This window comes from Artemia franciscana, chromosome 12 (assembly GCF_032884065.1).
Source record: "Artemia franciscana chromosome 12, ASM3288406v1, whole genome shotgun sequence".
Taxonomy (NCBI): domain Eukaryota; kingdom Metazoa; phylum Arthropoda; class Branchiopoda; order Anostraca; family Artemiidae; genus Artemia; species Artemia franciscana.
In genome coordinates this window covers 7,150,907-7,164,385 of record NC_088874.1, presented here as the reverse complement: position 1 = coordinate 7,164,385, position 13,479 = coordinate 7,150,907, and the positions used below count along the sequence as shown (strand labels likewise).

General features: G+C 35.1%; 1 protein-coding gene across 5 annotated transcripts in view; it reads left to right on the top strand.

Annotated features, from left to right (window-relative positions):
* LOC136033622 (uncharacterized) overlaps positions 1–13,479 on the top strand; it is a 193,968-nt gene that overhangs the window by 51,248 nt on the left and 129,241 nt on the right. For 4 of the 5 annotated variants that reach the window (XR_010618977.1, XM_065714415.1, XM_065714414.1 and 1 more), the window contains exon 5: positions 50–187. The exons of the other annotated variant lie outside the window; for it this stretch is intronic. Coding sequence is in view for 3 of the 4 variants with exons in the window: in XM_065714415.1 (XP_065570487.1) it covers positions 50–187 (138 nt within the window). In the remaining variant the exon portion in view is untranslated. The remainder of the gene's footprint in view (positions 1–49; positions 188–13,479) is intronic. 5 annotated transcript variants of the gene reach the window in all.

Here is a 13,479-nt window from a genome sequence, read left to right as displayed (position 1 = left end):
TTTTATTTATCCTTATTTTTTTATTATTTTTTTAATTTTTTTTATTTAGGTTATTCTGAGATTGTAAACGTACTAACACTGACGAAGGGTATCCAGCTCGATACAAGGAATAATCTCGGCCTTACTCCTCTTATGAAGGCTGCAATTCAGGGCAAAGCAAGAAGCGCTAGAATTCTACTTGTCGCAGGTAGCTAAAATTTGCTGTCTTTTTCCATAAGTTTCAGGCCTTCACTAGCAAAAAAAAATTTTAGAGTAGGTTATTTACGAAAATTAATCAAATTTAAAAATAGGGAGGAGAGATTATTTTTAAATAGCCACAGCTATTATAATTTTAAATGTGTTACCAATTGTACTAAACTAAGCTCACCTGATTGAATGGTTGGACACATATTTTTTCAACACATTCAGTTCTCAATATACTTCCTAATTTTAGCTTTAGCAAAAACTACTGTCTTTCTTTTTATAACTTGTAGGGGTATTTAATATTTAAAAAATAGAGACCTTGGTCAAGGGTCGATCTAGAACCGAAAACTTGGGGGGGGGGTCGTAACAAGCACTCCAATAATTGACAAGTTTAGGCTACTTAAAAAGAAAGAGTGAAAAACAGAAAATTTGCTAGACTCTTAACATTGACCTTATTTTAATGTTAAATATGGAGGGATCCTTAAACAAGCTAGTTTTTAACCATTAAGCCTGGGGGAGCTTCCCCCCATGGATCCATCATTTTTTGGTGGATTTGGTTAAAGCAAGAAAGACTTGATGTTCACTTTGCTTATTTACTTTTGAATATCAAATATACTGTTCGGGAATAAGAAGTATACACTGTGTTGTTTAAAAGGGACTCCATTCCATTGGGATGAAGAGAGTTTAAAATTAATATTATGTTGTGAGTAATGGGCTAGTACATTGTATGTAATTTTTCTTAGGGTTTGGGGTGTCAAACCAGGCGTACTCTAGTGCATGAGCTAGATGGAAATACTAAGAACAATATATTATGTTTTTTTGGAAAGTAGCTTAAATATCTTCTTTATTTCATATGTCTTTAGCTAAAGCTTAGAATCAGCAAGTTTGACCGGCTTTTTGAGTCCCATATACACATTGTGTGAAGGATCCTTGACAAATTAATTAACAAAAAAGTGATTTCAAATAAAAAAAAAACAACCAAATACACAGTCTCAAATTTGAAGTTATTTTTTCAAAAAAGAATGGTGATGCTAAAATGCAAAACGAGCAAGAAAGAGGGAATGTAACCCCCTCAACTCCCGACCCTTAGGGCTCGAATGGTTACTTGTACTTTATTGGAAAGAACACGACTTGATATTTTCGTTGAAAACCTGAAAATGTCTTATTTTTGGGTAAATGGATGAAACTTTTTAGTTACCAACAGACCATTCAATGTAATTTGGTCGCATAAGTATTAAGCGACCACTTGAACTTCAAAGGTGGCTTTCCCAGTAGGCGAACTTCATGTTGATAATGGAAAGATCAACAGATTTTTGCATCTGCACTCACGAATTTAGTTTTATTCCAGATCACTCTAAGATTACTTTGAATCCCTAAGCAGAATATGTCCCCCTTAAACAATTTTTAGGTTAGCGGGCCAAAGGGTAACCAACCCAGATATAATGAAGTACGAGGTGGTTGGAAATAGTCAGTAGTTTCAACAGTGTGAACTAAAATAATAAAAGGGTAAAATGTTTTTAAATTATTTGCTTAAGCTATGTGCCATTAAGGAGAAAAAAAAACTGGTATTAAGTACCGGTGCGAAAAAATTTAAATACTATTTGAGAATTTCAATGCGATTCTAAAGTAGGGAAATAATCCCCACGGAAAAGAGAGGCCACATCTTCCTAAATAAAGTAGGAAGTGGCCAAAAATCAGCTTATTCAGGATTCTCTTCCTATTGAGAAATACCTTACATAAGGTCAATCTTAAGAGTCTAGCCAATGTTCTAACCCTATCCATCCTGCCGATAAAAATTTAAGGAAAAACAAATCCAGGAAAAAATTCAGGAAAAATTATTCAGGAAAATTATTTAAATATTTACAGGGCGACTTTCTGCAGGTTAAAAAAACGAAGAGAAAAGATAAAAATAGGTACTTCGACAAGGACACCGTCAATCTGTCCTCAGTGCTCAAATAAGCACAGACCACGATCCGGTGGAAGTCCTAGTCCTTGCTGAAATGTTTTTTTCTTTCACCTTTTTTTTGAATTGGCAGAAAATCATCCTGGTTTGCTCTTCTTAAATATTTTTTTTTTTCATCGAACGTCATGTATGGCCAGTTTGGCTTTAGAACGTATTTGCAGATGAAATCTCGTGGGGTTTATAAACAAACCAAACAACTTGAAAGTGATACCGATGATAAAAAACGATGTTGAAAGGACTATCGTTTCCCAGTTGCAACATCTTTTCCACAAAAATAATAATTTAGTGCTTCTGTTCAAAACAGCAATCGAATTGATGCCTACTGATACGCAACTATCAACGAAGTGGCAATCATTATGGTCGGTGATCAGTTCTTACCTCGAGATAATATTCTTTATAGGCGAAACAATCAGTTGACAAGAATTGCTTAAACTCATCGATGCTACGATGCCCTACAATATCCTATCATGTTAGTGGCTGGATAAATCCAGCCACTAACAAAGAAATGGATAAGAAGACACGGGATAAGCCCGTGTCTTCCGGCAAAAGTTGCTCTCCTTCATCTCCAACAGAGTTATGGGAGAAATACAAATCGCAAATGGCCGAGAATATACTCCACTGATTATGGGTAGAAAGGTCAGATATGACCTTGGACTTTACAACAGAAATTTATAACTGCACTTTAGTTATGATTGAAGATTTGTGCTTATCTATTGCAAACAAACTTCTCAAGCATTTGGGAATGTTTTCACCTAATCGTGCTGCTTCTATTTCTACATGTGTAGAATGGGATCGTGAACAAAGTTACAAAACAATTGATCTATTGTCGTATGTTACAGACCGGTACACAAGGAATATAAATGACGATCGGGACACTCAAAGAGAAATTACAGACGGGGACACTGGAACACAAATGACAAGCGGGACACAGGGACACAACTACAACGGGGACGCCGAAAGGGCACATTAGGGATATATAAATGACGAATGGGACACAGAAAATATTCGATGAGCAATTACCATCTACAAAGCCCAAGGGCAATCATTAGAAAAATGCGGTATAGATCTGAATACGGATTATTTTCCCATGGACAATTATATGGCATGTTCAAGAGTCGGTAAACCTGACAATCTATTTATATGCACAGACAATGGGACAGCGAATAATATTGTATATTCGCAAGTTTTACGTAGTTAAAAACATATATATATATATATATATATATATATATATATATATATATATATATATATATATATATATATATATATATATATATATATATATATATATATATATATATATATATATATATATATATCACAGGTGGGACACAGGGACACAACTACAATGGCGCGTAACTAATATGGCACGTAACGACTTACGAGCACGGGGGGGGGGGGGCTTGGGGGCGCGAAGCGCCACACCAACAGCTAGTTTTATACATATTTTTAGCAATAGTTTACTTATTACCGGTAACTGAGAAAGGGTACCTAAAATATTTTATTGGTAAAAAGGGGTACAGTGTTTAAATAAGTTTGAGAACCACAGGTTTAGGCAAATCATTCATTAGAGGAGCATTTTCTTTGAATACAGTCCGGGTGGGTGTCTCTCTGATTGTTGGTATTGCAGCAAGGGTATAGCAGCATTATACAGAAGTCAAGCTTTGACGTAAAAATGGGGGTTGACCCGCCAATAGCCCCCCGCATATTTAGCATAACCCTGGATATGATACAAGTAAAACAAACAAAAACTAAATAAAAATGGAGCAAGTTTTTCTCATCACCTGTTTATATTTATTGCCATCAAAGACACTTTCAACGAAGCACAAGTAAAAGTGCACGGAGCGGAGAGTAAGGGAGTAGGGACAGCTCTCTTAATATACTGGATAGTTTCTGTTCGATTTAAACTCTAATGTAAATCTTTGTTTCCTTTTCAAAAAGCTATTTTTTATTTAAAGATCAGTGTATTGCAATTGGGAATAAAATTCATTTTAACGATTTTTTTTGTGTGGCCCTGGAAATTTATAAAAATAAGAAAAAAAAAATAACTGCGACTGCTAAGAATACAGAAACGACCAAAAGTAAACGGTATAAATTGTTCTTCTTTGACAGTGGGTGAATAAAATTTTTTTTTTTAACAAAATTGTTTATTCAAAGAAAAGCAAAGAGCTATATTGAATAAAAAATAGCAAAAATAAAGTAAATTAATTTTCCAATCTTAAAATTAATACAAATACCCATCAATAGGTTAAACGAAACCCAAAACGAACAGAAATTACAACAAATAACCAAGTCGAACTCAAAACGAGTAGAGACTGACATGATTGAGGTTGACGCCCCCCATGCCTTCTGAAGACAAGAATACAATTTGTACTTTCGGAGAGCTGTAACATCCTAGAGACACAGTTACTGTACCTTTCAACTATGCAGAACAAAATTACTTTCTCAAAAAAAATGAGCTTTGGAGAAGGACTGCCTGTCGTCCAGTCACTTTTTATTCTTAAATATGGTATTAGAGCTTTTAATTTGAAATTAAATGACCTCATTTAAAAGCTTCTATGATGTTGCTATCTATGATTTCGGTGAGCTGCCTACTATGGTGCTTAAGATGCCTATGATGTATGGCCTTTAAAAACCTTCATGCATATAGTATTTTCGTTTCATCGAAGCTCTCCCTAAGCGCTCCCTAAAAGTTTTACCTTAATACCCTTATACCCTTTACCTTAATGTGCCATTAGTTGCAGCAGCCGTAGTAATAGCATTAATAGTATACACTTAGTGCTTTCTGGTTAGTTCAAAATACGTCACAATTGCAATATTGCTATTGCACCCTTTTGATAATCTACATGCTCATAGTTCGTTTTGATTTAGTTCAACATCCGCCTAAACATTCCTTGACAGCTTCACCCTAGTACCCTTAGCATACGTAGTAGCAATAGTTGTGGTAGTAGTAGTAGCATTAGCAGTAGTATGCACATAGCACCTTTGGTTTTCTTCAATGTCCCCTCAACACACGCTTAAAGTTTCAACTTAATAAAATATATCGTCCCTGAAGCATTGCTGATAAGTCCTTCTGAAAACCTGTGTGTGAATAGTATGTTTTGATTTAGATAAGCACTGTTTCAGTTTTCCTCAAAATGTTCGTCTTAACATCCTTAGCTGTAGTAGCAGTAGTGGTAGTACAGGTAGTAATAATAGTAGCATCAGTAGCAGCAGAATTAGCAGTAGTAGCCTTAGCTTTAGCAGCAGTAGTAATAGTAGCAGTAGTAATTGTAGTAGCAGTAGTAGCAGTGGTGATAGTAGAAGTAGTAGCACTAGTATGTAAATATTACCCTTTGGTTAGTTCAGTGTCCCCCAAAACAAGCCCTGGAAGTCTTAACTTCATGCACCAAGCCGTCATAAGATATTGCTGATACGCTCTTTTAACAATCTGGATGCATACAGTGTGTTGTGATCTAGTTCAAGTTTCCCCCTTAATATCCCCTAAAAATTTCACCTTCATACCCTTAGGCATAGTCATAGTCCCAGTAGTAGTAGTGGTAGTGACAATCTTGTTCAGTTGAACATCCTCCTCATTAGGTCCTGGAACTTTCAACTCAGTGCGATTAGCTGTTGCTATGACATTGTGGATATGCCCTTTTGATAACCTGTATATTCATATTTTTAATATAGTTCAACTCCCCCCTCAAGACTTCCAGAAATTTTCATCTTAATGCTCTTTGCCTTTTTGCGTAGCTACAATAGAAGAAGCTTTTGGAGTAATAGTAATAATAGTTGGAGTAGTAGCAGTAGTAGTAGGCGTAGTAGAAATAGTAGCAATAGTAGTAGAATTAGTAGTAGCGTACACATTTTACCTTTTGGTCAATTGATCTCTCCTTAAAGCATTTGATGAAAGTTTGAACTTAATACCCTAATTCATTCCTGAGATATGCTCCTTTGACAATCTAAATAAAAGTAGTGTGTCTTGATTTAGTTCAAATCTCCCCACAATATTCTTACATAATTTTCACCTTCATTTTCTTAGCGTAAAATAGCCTAAATAATACTAGTATCATAGCAGTAGTGGTAGTTGTAGCTGTAGTATAGTAGTAGTAGTATTGTATTAGTAGTAGTAGTAGTAAGAGTTGGAGCTGTAGTAATAATAGCAGTAGTAGTATGCGCGTGTCGCCCTTTGGTCAGTTGAAAACCCCCCTCATGACACCCTGGAAGTTTCAGCTTGATAATATAAGCCTTCCAAAGCTATTACTAATACGCACTTTTGACAATCTGTGTGCACATAGTCTGTCTTGATTTAAATAGCTTTTCCGTCAGTATTTTCTCAAGTTTTACTTCAATACCATTAGTCTTGGTAGTACTTGCTACAGAAGTTGTAGTAGTAGTAGTGGTAGTAGTAGTAGTAGTAGTAGTAGTAGTAGTAGTAGTAGTAGAAGTAGTAGTAGTAGCAACAATAGTGGCGTGCAAGTATTGCTGTTTTGGCCATTTGAGCATCCCCGTCAGCATTTCCAGAGAGTTCAATCACGAAAGCCCGTATACACGTAATGTATTTGATTTAGTTCAACACCCCCCTCAATATTCTCTGAGAGTTTTGCATGAATGTCCTTTGTCTTTTTATACGGTAAAGGTCAAATACGCCCACCTTCTTCAATAACATATACTAAACGTAAGCAATAAGCGAATTGCATAAATTACAGCCTTTGTCCCAAGGGCTGAGGAGGGGGGGGGGAGCTGACACCTCCAAAGACATAGTTTCTGGACCTTTCAACTATGCTAAACAAAATGGCTGTCTAAAAATTTTGATCAGATGTGCTTAGGGAATTGACGAGTGTCAGAGGGGGGCTGGTTACCCGCCAATCACTTTTGATCCTCATCAAGGGCACAAGTACTTCCAATTTCCAGTAGAATGAGATCATTTCGAAGTTTCTACGGGAACTCCTTTAAGAAATGCCTTGGTTAAAAAAAATAATACATTTTGCCTCTATTGCTCCTTACTTAGGTAGTGCTATTGCGCTGTTTATAATTGGACATAAGTTTAGTTAGAAATTACAAGGCATAAAGAGTAGCTTAAACAAACATACAGTATTATCTATTAAATCAACAATTCATTCTATGAAAATATTTTTAAAGGCCCCTTTGGTTATTCGAAGCAGTTTCACATTGAAAGCTTCTTCCAGGAATGTCAATTCCATCAATATTCTTTATGTTACTACTTTCCTGTCGCTTCTTTTGTTCGGTCAAGCACCTTTTCAGTTTTGCCAACGGTTCGCTTAGTTTTTTATTATTCACTTGAGAAAATCACTCAAAACTCTGTATTCCTTTTGGCTCTAAGTTTTGAGTGGTTTTCTGAGAGTGAGAATAGAGACGTTACTTTTTTGTAGTTCCGTGGTTAAAAGTATGCTTTAATTTCGCTGGCCTACAACTTTTGGTAAGTTTTTATACCCATCAGCATTATAATCTGATGTGTAGAAATTTTAAGCCGGTGTGCAGATGAAGTGTTAACTTCCACCTGATTGGTTCTGCTGTATGAAATTTCGAGCCAGTAAAAAAACAAAATTTCTGGATCACAAGATTCTTTAGAAGTAAACACTCTTTGCATTTTTTTGTTTTATATTAAATTTTGCTTTAACCTTCTTTAACTGCATTTTTTTGTTTTTTATATTACATTTTAAAATTGCATTAATTTTAATATTAAAATATTAGATAGATAATATTAAAATAGTTTTTTATATTAAATTTTAAATATATTAATTTTAAAATTGCATTTTTTTGTTTAATATTAAATATTGCTTTAAATTGCTTTAAATATTGCTTTAATAATTTAATATTTTATTGCTTTATTGTAAAGTTACACTATTGGTACAAATTTGATTTGACTTAGATTAGTTTACAATTTTGAATCAAAGCTAGGAACATAAACCTTTTTTTTTGATAAAAATTACTTCTGATCTCGACACAAAAAAAAACGAAAAGAAAAACAATAATCAAAGGAATTTATACAGACCCATCAAGCTCCTCTTCTTTCTTTTTTTTTAATATAAAAGCCATGACGATGGAGTTACTTTCAGGAAATACTCCGATAAAACAATTAAAAAAAATTAAATAAGTTAAAACAGTTACAGCTTTTAATAAAGATTAAATAAAAAAAACTAGTTTTTTTAACTGAAAGTAAGGAGCGACATTAAAACTTAAAACGAACAGAAATTACTTCGTATATGAAATGGGTTGTCCCCTCCGCAGTCCCACGCTCTTTGCGCTAAAGTTTGACTCTTTGCCACAATTCTACTTTTTAAAACAATTAAAAACTTTAGCGTAAAGAGCGTGGGACTGCGGAGGGGACAACCCATTTCATATACGGAGTAATTTCTGTTCGTTTTAAGTTTTAATGTCGCTCCTTACTTTCAGTTAAAAAAACTAGTTTTTTTTTTATTTAATTTCTGAACGTTTTTGAATTAATGCATGTTTGATTTTGGCTCTCCGCACATAAATCATTGAAATAAAATTAGTCTATTAATTTTTTTTTGGCTAAATGGTTTTCTCTTAGTTTTGATCAGACGATTTTGAGAAATAAGGGGTGGGGAAGTAGGCCTAGCTGCCCTCCAATTTTTCGGTTACTTAAAAAGGCTGCTAGGACTTTTAATATTCAACGAACGTTTTTATTAGTAAAAAATATACGTAACTTAAGAATTAACTTACGTAACAAACTTTTATATTCTTATATTTTGATTATGTGTACGAGGGGGTTTGTACCCTCGTTAATACCTCGCTCTTTACACTAAATCGTAAGTTTTGTCCCAATTCTTTAAGAATGACCCCTGAATCAAAAAGGCCGAAGAATAAATAGTTGAAATCACTAAAAATATTTTAGCATAAAGAGCTAGGTATTTATCTCCTCCTAAATACCTCGCTCTTTATGCTAAAGTATTTTTAGAATCCCTCATATGCGTAATAATCTCTGTTTGTTTTAAATTTCAATGCTATTCCTTACTTTCATTTGAAAAAATGTTTTCATGTTTATTTTTTCATTGTTTTTTTTTTTAGTAATACTAGAAAATCCTGCGCCCTTTTCATTGAATTTTTCTTCCCCCATGACATATTCCTCAAAGGAAGGATCCTCCCACAAAGCCCTCTCCCATCAACCCCACCCCCCCCCCAAACCAAAAAATCCCCATGAAAACGTCTGTACACTTCCCAATAACCATTACTATATGTAAACACTGGTCAAAGTTTGTAACTTGCAGCTCCTCCCTCAGGGATTGTGGGGGAGTAAGTCATTCCCAAAGACATATTTATTATGGTTTTCGACTATTATGGTTATTTATTATGGTTTTCGACTATGCTGAACAAAATGGCTATCTTAAAATTTTAATCTGTTGACTTTTGGAAAAAAATGAGCATGGGAGGGGGCCTATTTGCCCTCCAATTTTTTTGGTCACTTAAAAAGGGCACTAGAACTTTTCATTTCCGTTAGAATGAGCCCTCGTGAGACATTCTAGGACCACTTGGTCGATAAGATGACCCCTGGAAAAAAAAAAAAAAAAAAAAAAACAACAAACAAACACATAAACATGCACCCGTGTTTGTCTTCTGGCAAAAAATACAAAATTCCACATTTTTTAGATAGGAGCTTGAAATTTTTGCTATAGAGTTCTCTGATATACCGAATGCGATAGTGTGATTTTCGTTAAGATTCTGTGACTTTTAGGGGATGTTTCCCCCTTTTTTCCAAAATAGGGCAAATTTTCTCAGGCTCGTAACTTTTGATGACAAAGACTAAATTAATTGAAACTTATATATTTAGAATAAGCGTAAAAATTCGATTCTTTTGATGTATCTTTTAGCATCAAAATTCCGTTTTTTAGAGTTTCGTTTACTATTGAGTCGGGTCGCCCCTTACTACAGTTCCTTACCACGAACTGTTTGAAAAGAAAATAATTCGGTATTTCGGGGCTTCTGACATTATTACTCCTTTGCGGAAGTTAGGCTCAAAATTGAAAAAGGATTATATTTTTTCTCTGGGCCCCTTCCATCTCTTAGTTCGTTTATTTTCCCGTTAGTTTACACCTGTTTTCGCTTTATAGTTGTGTTATCTCTTAGCAGTTCTTTTGTTAGTTGAGTTATGGTTGTGGTATAATGTTTTATCGCTCGTATAGTTGTGTTATTTTCAAATTATACTCCATAATAGAGAGGCTCCGAACACCCAGCATTGTATATTAAGCTCTTAATTTGACGTTTTTTTTCTAACGTGACCAGATTCGTCCTGCGCCCTTTTCATTGAATTTTTTTCCCCCATGGCATATTTCTCCAAGGAAAGATCCTCCCACGTAGCCCCCTCCCTCAACCCTACCCCCAAAACCAAAAAAATCTCCCTGAAAACATCTGTACACTTCCCAATAACCATTATTATATGTAAACACTGGTTGAAGTTTGTAACTTGCAACCCCTCCCCCAGGGACTGTGGGGGAGTAAGTCATCCCCAAAAACATAGTTATTATGATTTTCGACTATGCTAAACAAAATGGCCATCTCAAAATTTTGATCCGTTGACTTTGGGAAAAAAATGAGCGTGGGAGGGGGCCTAGATGCCCTCCAATTTTTTTGGTCACTTTAAAAGGGCACTAGAACTTTTCATTTCCGTTAGAATGAGCCCTCTTGTGACATTCTAGGACCACTTGGTCGATACGATGACCCCTGGGGAAAAAAAACAAACAAAAAACAAACAAATAAACACGCACCCGTGATTTGTCTTCTGGCAAAAAATGCAAAATTCCACATTTTTGTAGATAAGAGCTTGAAACTTCTACAGTAGGGTTCTCTGATACGTTGAATCTGATGATGTCATTTTCGTTAAGATCCTACGACTTTTAGGGGGTGTTTCCCCCTATTTTCCTAAATAAGGCAAATTTTCTCAGGCTCGTAACTTCTGATGGCTAAGACTAAACTTGATGAAAATTATATATTTAAAATCAGCATTAAAATGCAATTCTTTTGATGTAGCTATTGATATCAAAATTCAATTTTTTAGAGTTTTGGTTACTATTGAGCCGGATCGCTCCTTACTACAGTTCGTTACCACGAACTGTTTGAAAGTGAGCCATCGCACCGCCATTGTCCGAGCATTTGAATTTCATGTACAGAAATATTTTCTGACAGCGAAACTAAAACAAAAATAAAAGTGATAATCAAATGAAAACATAAATTTTAAGAATAACAAAACATTGAAAAACAAAGAAACAAAAAAGAAAGGTATTTCATCTATTTGTTGCTGCTTCGTATTTTTCTTGAATTCCGTTTTTTTTTGTAGTCTTGTAGGAAGAACATTTATGGATGCAATAGACTCGTACAAAAAGTTTTTCCTATTCTTGGAAAGCAGCACAATCCAATCCTAGAGGGAGGAGGTCCGTCCTTAAAACTCCCCAGTACAACAGATAGAGGGGTTACTTTTAGCTTAGTTCCCAACAAGTAATGGGAATATGCTGACCAAGCCTCGTTCTTGTAAATATTGAAGAAAAAAAATATTTTTTCAACTGAAAGTAAGGAGCAACATTAAAACTTAAAACGAACAGAAATCATTGCGTATATGAGGGGATCGCTCCTCCTCAATATCTCGCTCTTTATGCTAAAGCTTTTTAGTATCTTTAGAAAAAAATCTTCTTTTTGTTCTAATCTAAAGAACAATGTGTTTTAGAATGATACATAGTAATTCCTTAATTTCAGTTGAAAAAACCTGTTTTTTTTAATTTCTGATCATTTTTAAAATAATGCCTGAAAATCTGGCTGCACCTCCAGGGAAAAATCCCTCATCTTCGCGGATTTATTACCCTTAACATCTCTTCTCGTAAAATTGAGTCGGCAAAGAGAAAGCAAGGCGATAAAAGGAATTTTGTGTTGGAGTTCTGGCAAATTCTCCCAGTGTAAAATTCCCCATGAAAATTCACCCCCTGGAAACTTCTTTTCCCATGGAAAATCATCCCCGTGGAAAGTCTCACCAGCAGAAAATTTGCTACCACCCCTCAAAAAATGCATACATATTTCCAAATGAAAAACACAATACGTAAGCAATGGGCAAAGACCATTGTCCAGGGGCTTTAGGGGGGTAATAATATCTCCAAAGGCATAGTTATTTGGCCTTTCAGCTATGCTGAACAAAAGGGCTACCTCAAAAATTTGATCGGAGGATTTTGAGAAAAAGGGTGTGGGAGGAAGCCTAGTTGCCCTTCAATCTTTTTGGTCACTCAGAAAGGGCTCTAGATTTATTTTTTATTTCCATTCGAAAGAGGGCTCTCCCAATATTCCCAATAACGTACTGTAGTAAGGAGCGACCGGCTCAATAGTAAACGAAACTCTAAAAAATGGTTTGATGCTAATAGATACATCAAAAGAATCAGATTTTTATGCTGATTTTTAATATATAAGTTTCATCAAATTTAGTCTTACTTATCAAAAGTTAAGAGCCTGAGAAAATGTTTCCTATTTCGGGAAATAGGGGGAAACACCCCCTAAAAGTCAGAGAATCTTAACGAATTAATAACACCATCGCATTCAGTGCATCAGAGAACCCTACTGTAGAATTGTCAAGCTCCTATCTACAATTATGTCAAATTTCGTAATTTTTGTCAAAAGACCGATTACGGGTGCATGTTTATTTTTTTTCAGGGGTGATCGTATCGACCCAGTGGTCCTAAATATTGCGAGAGGGCTCATTCTAACGGTAATTAATAGGTCTAGTGCCCTTTTTAAGTGACCAAAAAATTGAAGGGCACCGAGACCCCCTCTCACGCTCATTTTTGTCCAAAGTCAACGGATCAAAATTTTAAGACAGCCATTTTGTTCAGCATAGTCAAAAAGCCAGATAAATATGCTTTTAGGGACGGCTTACTCTCTCACAGTCCCCGGGGGAGAGGCTGTAAGTTACAAATTTTGACCAGTATTTGCATATAGTAATGGTTATTGGGAAGTGTACATACTTTTTCACGGGATTTTTTTCTTGATTTGGGAAAAGGTTGAGGGGAGGGGGTTACGTGGGAGGATCTTTCCATGGAGGATCTTTTCGTGGGAGAAGAGAATTTCCACGAAGGGGCGCAGGATTTTCATTATTTAAAACAAAAGAAAAACAATGAAAAAATAAATATGAAACTGTTTTTTCAACTGAAAGTAAGGAGCAGCATTAAAACAAAACGAACAGAAATTATTATACATATGAGGTGTTCATCTCATCCTAAATACCTGCTTTTCACGCTAAAATATTTTTAGTAATTTCAACTATTCATTTAGTAATTTCAACTCAGTCTTTGTGATTCAGGGGTCATTCTTAAGGAATTGGGACAAAATTTAAG